Source organism: Crocuta crocuta, unplaced genomic scaffold (assembly GCF_008692635.1).
Source record: "Crocuta crocuta isolate KB4526 unplaced genomic scaffold, BGI_CrCroc_1.0 scaffold306, whole genome shotgun sequence".
NCBI lineage: Eukaryota > Metazoa > Chordata > Mammalia > Carnivora > Hyaenidae > Crocuta > Crocuta crocuta.
In genome coordinates, this window is record NW_027529630.1 from 2,057,079 (window position 1) to 2,066,365 (window position 9,287).

General features: G+C 51.8%; 1 protein-coding gene across 1 annotated transcript in view; it reads left to right on the forward strand.

The window, feature by feature from the left end:
- The first annotated feature begins 8,960 nt into the window (after positions 1-8,960).
- ARHGEF17 (Rho guanine nucleotide exchange factor 17) overlaps positions 8,961-9,287 on the forward strand; it is a 55,852-nt gene continuing 55,525 nt past the window's right edge. Inside the window, exons 1-2 of the mRNA XM_077762269.1 lie at positions 8,961-8,994; positions 9,122-9,192. Of these exons, the coding sequence (XP_077618395.1) occupies positions 8,961-8,994; positions 9,122-9,192 (105 nt within the window). The remainder of the gene's footprint in view (positions 8,995-9,121; positions 9,193-9,287) is intronic.

Genomic DNA, 9,287 nt, shown 5'->3' on the forward strand with positions numbered 1-9,287 from the left:
ATAAAGGGAGTGAGGGAAGATGGGAGGCAAAAATGAGGGCTTCTGGAAAGGAACATTAGAGCTGGATTTTGAGGGATGAATATGACTCTCTGGAGGTACATGACATTCCCTTCATTCAGCAAACCTTTACCTACACCTTGTGCTTGGGCCTGGGCTGATTCTGGGGCCCCAGGAGAGCCAGTCCCAGGTCTCCCCCATAGAAGCCCCCAACTACTAGATGTACAGACATTTGACAAAGTGATGTCAAGGCTGTGACAGAGGGAAGCATGGCTGGAGGGAAGGGGTGAGCAGAGGATACCCATATTCCAGTCCAAGGAGTCAGGAAAGATCTCTCAAGGCGGGGATGGGGGGCATCTGAACCAGAGGTTGAGGGCTGAGTGGCAGATCAGCAAATAGAAGTGGGGAGTGTGTTCACACAGCCTGGGGTGGCCCTGTGCTAGACTCTGCCCTGGGGCAGATGGGTAGAGAGCTGGGGTGGGGGGCAGTCATATGGCCTCCTGTGTGTGAAAGTTGAGAAAACATAAGCTGTCCCGTGGCCACCTTCCAGGCTGTGGGGGCTCAGCAGAGGGAGAAATTGGGGAGTGCTTCTTCAAAGAGGTAGAGCTTAATCCGGGGAGGAATCCAAAAGGCAGAGAGAAAGAGACTGCTCCTGGTGGGAGGCACCATGTGCATAAAACCCAGAGGCAGAGATGCATTGAATCTGGCTGTAAATCAATAGTGAGTTTCAGTTAAGTCCAAGAGGGGATGGAGTGGGTGGGACCAGAGCATTAAATGCCAGGAAGAGCCCCAGACCCCACCTCTCCTCCATCTACCTCTTCATGGGCCTCCTTCAGCCTCAGGGTATCCTGGGGGCCTGAGGACCCCTCCACCAGGCCCCCCAAGTAAGGGGGAAAAGCCCTTCAACACTGCTTCATTCTAGAAGAAGTCAACAACTAGAAGAGACTCAGGGCCATGACAGGGCTACCAGGAGGCTGTGACATGGAGGTGTAGAGGTCCTGTGGCCAGTATCAAGACAGACTGTTCCATGGGTTCTGCTCCTACTCTCTCACCTCCATCATTCTGGACTGTGGGTGCCTGGAGGGCTGCTAGTGGCCACCTCTCAGGGGCACCTCAGACACAGACCTGAGCCTTCAAAAGCTTTGGAAAGGCATCTTCACTGAAGATCTCTGAGGAGGCAGCGAAGGGATTCTGCCACATAAGGCCTCTTTACCTGCTCTCCCCACCTGTGGCCCCACCCACACAGCTCCTCACCCTCTCTACTCCTTTTCCTCATATCTCCACACACACCCCCACCACACTTCTCCTCTATTACTTATTCCCTCCTGTCAGGTCTCAGCTCTCCACCTGTAGAACATGGCTACTGGTATACCATCAGACCCTGTACCCCAACCAGCCTTGACAAAGAGTCTACCTTCTTAGAAGGTAGAGGGGAGAGAGGGCAGAGCATAGGTACAGGGCAGGGAGGGGAAGGACTGTGTAGCTTACTCAGCATTTTTCCTTTAGCCCTGTCTAATCTCCAAGGCTGTTGGACAGTGGGGGCATTCAGAGAAGGGCTCTGTGGGAGTTAAACTCCATAGTGATGTTGGAAGTATGCTTGCAGCTGGCTGAGGAAGTGGGAAAACCAGGCCCAAACCATCTTGGGAACCCATCAGAAGTACCTTGCTGAAGAGACTGATGATAATTTGGACAGAAGGGACTTTGAATCTTTGGGTCACAGGGAAGAGATGTGAGGAAATGTCAGAAGATGTATACTGCCAATACAATGCAACATCCTGCCGAGGAGTACAGATGATGCCTTCCCTGCATCTTGTTGTGAGTCTGAGATGAGACTCTTCAGTTGCCTGTTATGAGGGAGCAGGGGAGTGGGAGAGCGGAGGGCAGGGGGCCTCTGCCCATAGTGTCAGGTGAGCCCTGTAGAGAGGCCCAGATGACTGTCCTAGGAGACTGTCAACAATGGTGACCCTTTGGTTACTTATCCAAGAGTGGAAATTGTGAGCCACGCATCAATTCCATTCCCAGCTTCCCTTCACAAGGCAGAATAGCATAAAGGGTAACCACTCCAGAGCCAGGTCACCTGAGTGTGTATCTTGGCTCTACCACTTTCTAGCTATGTTACCCTGGGCAAGTTATTTAGCCTCTTTGTACCGTAACTTCCCAAGCCATAAAACGGGAGTGATGATGCTATCTGTCTTGTAAAGTGGTTGTGAGGACTGATATGTGCAAAGCACTTAGAACAATGCCGGAACGTAGTGAGCGTGCAATGAGTGTTACTATTGTAATGATTTTGCCTTTTGGGCACACAAGTTCCTCCGGCATCTCTCCCTAGGAGTTTGCCTAGGATGTTTCTAAACAAGGGGCGTTGAGCAGGAGATTTCTCCTTTTCCTTCACCTGGGGAGGTAGTTGGTCTTTTAAGAAAAAAAAAACTCAGCATACTTTTTTTTTTTTTTTTTCAGAACAAGGGCCGTAATCCATGAGCTTCATCCACTCCTATAAGAAGGAAAAACCATTTATTAATGCCAGTATGAGAGACTCCAAGTGCCATTTGGGGAGCTTGAATTTCCCCCTTCTTTCTCCCTCCTTTTGTCCCATCTTCCACTCTCTCTCCTCACTTTAACCCAGAGCACACCCAGTGACCAGGCTTCAGCTGGGGGCTTCAGCTCACTAGGGGTAAAGACAGAGCAGACATAGACCAAGGTGCACAGGTAGAGTGTGGTGAGGGGTGGGTGGAGCATGTGGGTTCACTGGGGTCCAAGGTGATTCTCTGGGCTTGAGAAGATTTCCTAGAGAGCGGAGCAGTGCAACTGGGGCTTGAAGAATGGCCGTAATTAGACTGAAGAAGAGAGGGCAAGTTTGTTCCTAGTGCAGGGAACAGCACAGCTGAAGGCATAGAGGCTGTTGGAGGAAGGATAGGAAGCCTGGAGAGTTGGCAGGGCTGGCCAAGCCTTTTAAGGCTTGGTGCCAGCCCAGGGAAGCGCTGGGGGCCACAACAATGACAGCGGTGGCCATTTGCTGGGCTCTGCAGGTCCTAGGCACATGCAGTGTGCTGTACACACATTTTCTCATTTAATCCTTATAATACCTCCAATTACAGGTGGTGATACTGAGGCCCAGATGTGGGAATTGACCTGCGAAGGTCACACAGTCTTTCTCTAACCCAGATACTAGATGCCCCCTCTTGCCTTACTCAACCTGCTTCCCTTCCTTTTCCTTTTATTACCTGCCTTCCAAGTGCCCACCTGCCCCAGCCAGTGCCAGTAACTGGGGACCCCCTAGGAAGTTGTTACAGAGACAGCTAAGTGCCAACTGTAATTATCAACTCTCTTTTAATTGGGCACAAGTTCTCCTAGGATGAAGACTTCATTTCCCAGCCTTGCCTGCAGCTATGTATGGCCAGGTATCTTAATCCTAAGCAATGGGATATAAGCAAAGTGCCCTAAGGCAGTTTAATACAGGAAGGGGGTGAATGTCTTTTAAAAGATAGGTAGTATCTGTCATTTGCCTCCCCTTCCTTCTTGCTGCTTACGATGGGGACATCACAGCTGGGGTACCATTTTGGACCATGAGAAACAGGTAGGGTTTCTGACCATTCCAGTTTGGGGCCATCTAAATTTGGACTTCTGCACAAGAGAAATAAATGTCTATCTTTTTTAAGCCACTACTTTTTCAGGCCTTTGTTACACAGCCAAAACAAATCCCTTTACTTAGGCTCTATCCTGAGATGATGGACCTAGAGGGAGGCCAGGCAGTGTCCTGGACTGGGGTGGGGGCCAGGGTCTAGCTTGGTAACAAGGCCTCAAGCTGGGTGGGAGCTAGGACCCAGCAGGGTCTGGACATACCCAGGAAGGCTTCTTAGAGAATTGCAAAGCTTGGGGTGTGGTCATGATGTTTTTGGCTTGAGGCTGAGGGGGTGGATGGGTTTTCTGAGGGAGAGAGTAGGCAGGGAGGCCCTGGAGAGAACCCTGGGAACTTCATTAGGGGACGGGGCAGAAGGAGGAGCCAGAGGGGTGGAAGGTCAAAGCCTAGGGGTTTCTGAATGCCGGTGACAGTGGAGGTGGGTGGATGAGGGAGTAGCAGGAGAAGAGGAAGTGGAGGTGATGGGTGAAGAAGAAAAGAGAGAAGGTTCCCAGGGAGGCCAGGTCCAGGGAAGACACTTCCAAGACAGGAGGCCTGAGTGTTGGCTGTTGTAGGTTGAGGACAGGGGCAGGGCCAAAGATGCAGGAGCCAGAGAATCAAGAACCAGGGCTCGTCCTTTCTAATTTGGAAAAGCCCAGGGGCACTGGATCTGTTCTAGCAATAGATGCAGCTTGCTCCTCACTCCCTCATTCTTTCGCTCAGCACACATTCTCTATGCTCCTCCAAGATGGTGATGGGAATGCAGAGGCAGCTCTGACCCAGACCCTACCCTCAGAAAGAACCTGGGGGTGAGAGTAGGGGTGCAGACAAGGAAACAGACAGTTCATCCAGTAAACATTTATTGAGCACCTACTATGTGCCAGGCATCATGCTGAGCAATCCGTCCCTGCCCTGAGGGACCTCCTAGTCTGATGGCAGAGAATGTCATTAATGAAATAAACATATACCCTGGATCATTATAGCTGGGGAGGGGAGCTCAGAAGGACATAAAGAGGGCTAGGGCACAAGGAAGGCCTCCCTGGGGAGACTATAAGCTCATGCAATGGTCAGGAGCTGAGAGATAATGGGGACCAGGGGGTCTGTGACTCAGCTTAAGGGGTGGAGGTTTCTTAGCTGAGGCCCAATGGTCTCAGAAGGTATTAGCTCAGTGCAAAAGGGCTGTTATTGACTCTGTGACTCTGAACAAGCCCATTCTCTTCTCTGAGTTTCTGTTTCCTTATCTATAAAACAATGATAATACTACCAGCCCTCCCTAAGCCACCAAAGGTATTCAGCATGGAAAAGTTTGAGCAGAATTTTCATAAAGTACAAAAAAGTATAATAACCCAATAGAAGAGGCAAAAACAGGCATTTCACGTAAAAGGAAACACAGATAATAAAATAAAAACACAGAGAGAGATATTCGATCCTAGCTTGACAACGTCTCCTGGATGTTGAGTAGTCACATGGCCTGTTACCCTGAGCTCTCCTGCGCATGTGCACCTGGAGTCGTGCACAATGCTCAGAGCAGCACTATTTGCAAGAGCAAACACCTGGAAACACTCACATATCCGTCCATAAGAGCATGGATGAATACACAGTGCCATATTCACACAGTGGAATATTACATGCAGCCAGAATCCATTACATGCATGTATGACAATATGGATAAACCTAAGCAGTATAAGATTAAGTACAAAGAAATCTCAAAAAATTACACATAGGAAGATGCCCTTTTGTAACAACTAAAATGAAGATATATACTTTGAAGGAATACACAGATGCAATAAAATTATACAAAAAGGAAAGCAAAGGAATGCTAAACACAGGAGGCAATAGTTATTATCCTGGGTGGTAGGTACGACAAAAGGAGAATGGGTGGTAGGGAACCTATATAATGAGATGCAAGACATTGTCAAGGTCCTAGTTGTTTTGTTTTGTGGTGGGAACCAATTAAAGAAGTGGTGAGAATGTGTCATAAACAAAAGGTTATAAATAATCCAGTTCTGTCCACTTGAGGTCTACAGGAAAGGGGACAATCTCAAGTCATTTCTAATTGACTTGGAAATGGAGTCAGGAGTCAGATTCCCCTTAAGACAGTTCCTTCCCAGAGGTCATTGCTTCTTCTTTTTCTTTTTCTTTTTTTTATGTTTATTTTTGAGAGAGAGAGAGAGAGGGAGGGAGGCGCATGAGAGAGGGGAAAGGAGAGGGGGAGACAGATGATCAGTGACAGCAGAGAGCCCAATACAGGGCTTGAACCCATGAATGGTGAGATCATGGCCTGAGCCTAAGCCAGATGCTTAACCAACTGAGCAACCAGGTGGCCCCTGGAGGTCACTGCTTCTTGAGGTCCTGTCACTCCTTATCTTTCTCCCTTTTAAGTACCCAAGGTCCATTGGCCATGACTGTTACCATCACAAGTTTCCTATTTTGATTTCTTCTTCAAGGGTTTTATAGTCTTGATCTTGCTGGGGCACCATGACTCATGGGTAGATGGGTTAATGTTTTCATTCTCCTTCATAGGTGAGGGGCCTGAGGCCGAGAGGAAGACAGTGACCTGCTGAGGGTCATCTGCCACATTTGTGAGGGTGTCTGCATTGGGCCCAGCTCTAGACTCCCAGAAGAGTTTCCCTCTCCACCCTGGTGCCCAGTGTTCCCAGCCACCTCCTAGATGAGTCTTTGAAGGGCTAAACACACCCAGGCCACCCTGTATGTGGAAGATGGCTTTGTCTCATCGTGAATTGGAAGGTACCAAGGCTAGGAGGACTCATGAGATGCTGGAAGCAGCCTAGCTACTCTCTGATTGGGTGAGTGTGACATTGGGTAGAGGCCCAGCCTAGATCCTTAAACACCCTCGCTCCTCACCAAGGGAATTCTGATCCAAAGTCCCCAGTCAGCCCACCTCAAGGCCAAGCTGTAGGATGCTGAAGTGACCCGAGTCTCTGCACCTCTCCATCAGTTTGCCCATCTGTGAAATGGGAATAAAAACTTCTATTCTAGAAGTGATGTGAAGACAAAATATAACAGGATGTGAAAAAGTTTGGCAAAGTACAAATTTCAGATGGTAGGGACCATTGTTATTGGAGGAGAGCAGTGCCTGCCAGGATGAGGGCCCCCCCCACCACCATAACAAAACTTCCCCCAAAGAGTAGAAAAACATTCAAGAGAAGACAAGAATTTGACTTCAAATAGAGTTAGAGAAGTGCCCTTGGGGAAATCTAGACCCACTCCTCACTTTTCAGATGAGGCAGCTGAGGCCCTGAGAAGAGTAAGGATATATCCAAGGTCACACAGCAAGGCAAGAGTAGAGAGGCACTAGGCCAGACAGGATTCTCTTCCTTGCCATCAATTCCCCAGTGAAGGAGAGATGTCCTTTTGGGCAGAGCTGAGACAAGGTTGAGGTGAGAGCTTAAAGGAGGCTATCTCAACTCAGAGGAAGAGCTTTCTCCCTACAGAGATTTCCCACAACCCAGTCAATCCCTGAGTGTCTGCCATCCTGCCCAATGCCCATCCCTGCCTCTCTCATCTGGGCCAGGGCCTCCTGCTCCCAGGGCCTGCCAGCCTCATCAGACTCAGCCACAGTCCTCTTGGGCTGAGGGGAGCATGAGTCAGACCAGACTCTCCTCTGTTCCTGGGGCAGATGAGCCCAGGCCCAAGAAAGAGGAGACTGCTGGGGGCTCAAGGAGAGAGAACCTTCTTCTTTAGCAGGGGTCCGGGACTGGTGAAAACTGGAGGAGCATGGCATTTAAAGCTCCTTAAATATGAATTTGAGTCATACCTGGAGCTGCCATTTCTTGACTTTGACAGTGGTCAAAATTACATCTTCTTCATGACCCAGAGAGAAGAAATATTTTCTACCTCCAGGTGGTTCGAGGATTTAATAAACTGAATGAAATAATATTACCCATACATCCAAGGCACTCCATGAATTCCCATTTATTCATTCAAATGTTGAGGAGCTTCCTTGCATTTAAGCAGGACCCTGAGGATGAATGGGAAATAGCAGAAGCAGGCAGCGGTAGGGAAGGCCCAGTACCCAGTACAATGGGATACTTGCCAGACAGGGGCACAGGTGGAAGGGGAGCTCAAGGGTTGGATCAGCTTGAAGCAGGAGAGGCGGCCCACACCTTCTGTTAGGAGGGTGGAGGGCCACAGGTAGATGTGTTGGTTTGGAAGTGGCAACTCAAGGGCGTTTCCGTTGATGCTCCTTTTGCGTGTGAGGCCGAAGGGACTTTGGGAAGGGGCTAGGTTTGAAACGGCTGAAGGGATTAGGAAAGAACTGAAAAGAAGTAAAGGACATGAGTCTTCCAAACCCTCCCATTTTTGGTGAGGGAAACTGCTTTACCTGTCCTGGACTCCATGGAGTGGGAGAATCCGGCCGGTAGAGGGAGTAAGAGCCACGTATCACGGAGCTCAGGAGGAGGGGGTGGGGCATAGGGCGGAGCCTCGAGGAGAGGGGCCTCTGGGATGGCGGGGGCAGGTGGAGGGGCGTGCCTAGGGTGTGCAGCTGGGAGCATNAAGGGCGGATGGGGGAGTGGCCACAAAGGGCGGGGCACCTGGAGCGGCGTGGGAGGGTCAGAGCTGGACCGGCCGCAGAGGTAAGAGGGGCGGGGCGTTTGGGGGCACCGGAGGCTGGACGGGCTCCCTGAGAGAGGGATTCACCGAGAAGGGCAGGGTAGGGGGCGTGGCCTGGGCGGGGTGAAGGGGTGGGGCAGGGAGCGGCTGGCGCCCAGGTCTCCTGTGGCGCCTACTGCTCCCCCTGGCGGCGAGTCCCGCCCCCTTCCAGCTGGAAGAGTGTTCCTGGGTGTACCTGAATGTCGGTGTGTACCAGTTAATGAGTCGGAGGTTGCCATATTGGTGTTCCTTTGGGCAGAAGATGTTACCACACAAAAACGTCTTAACCGCAGTGGGTGCGCAGCCCCAGCTGTATGTCAGCGGAGCTGACCACACTGAAAGCTTTCGTGTGCCGGAGCGAGTCCTTGGCGGGGCAGCTCGGCCCGCTGGGTTCCAGAGGGGCTCCTCTAGAGGGTTACTTCGGTCTGCAAGTGCTCAAGCAGTCTTGTTTCTCCTTAGGCTCCTCCCCGATTCCCTCCCCCCCCCAACTCCCGATTCCCAGCCTCGCTCACTACCGGAGCCCACCCCCTCTTTTGGGCGCGAGGCCCCGCCTCCCGCCCCCTTTCCTCAGCCACAAAGTTTATTTGCAACAAAAGGGAGCGAGGAGCTAGCAGCCAAGAGGGAGGGAGCGGGAGCCGGAGCGGGAGCGCGAGGGGAGGCAGGCAGGCCGGCTGGCGGGCACGGAGCCGAGGAGCAGAGCACTGGGATCCTGCCCGGACCGGGCCAGGCCGCGATGCTTCGAATCGCACCGGCCGAAGAGGGGGCCGGTCCCGGGGGACGGCGCTGAGGCGGGAGGGACCGCGCTGGATGGAGCAGATGCCGTCGGCGGCCTCAGAAACTTGAGCCGCAGCAGATAAACCTCTGATTGGGTCTCTGCGCCCTCTCCCCGCAAAGCCCCCTCACACTGCTGCTGCAGAACCCAGGCCTTCGGACCCCGGCTGCTGCGCTCCTTTCGCGGCGAGGGCGTGGGGGGGGGGTTGGCCACGGCTCCCCGAGGCCAGCCCCCCCAGAGTGAGTGCTGCCACCATGGCGGACGGGGCGCCCCAGCTCCCGCTCTATC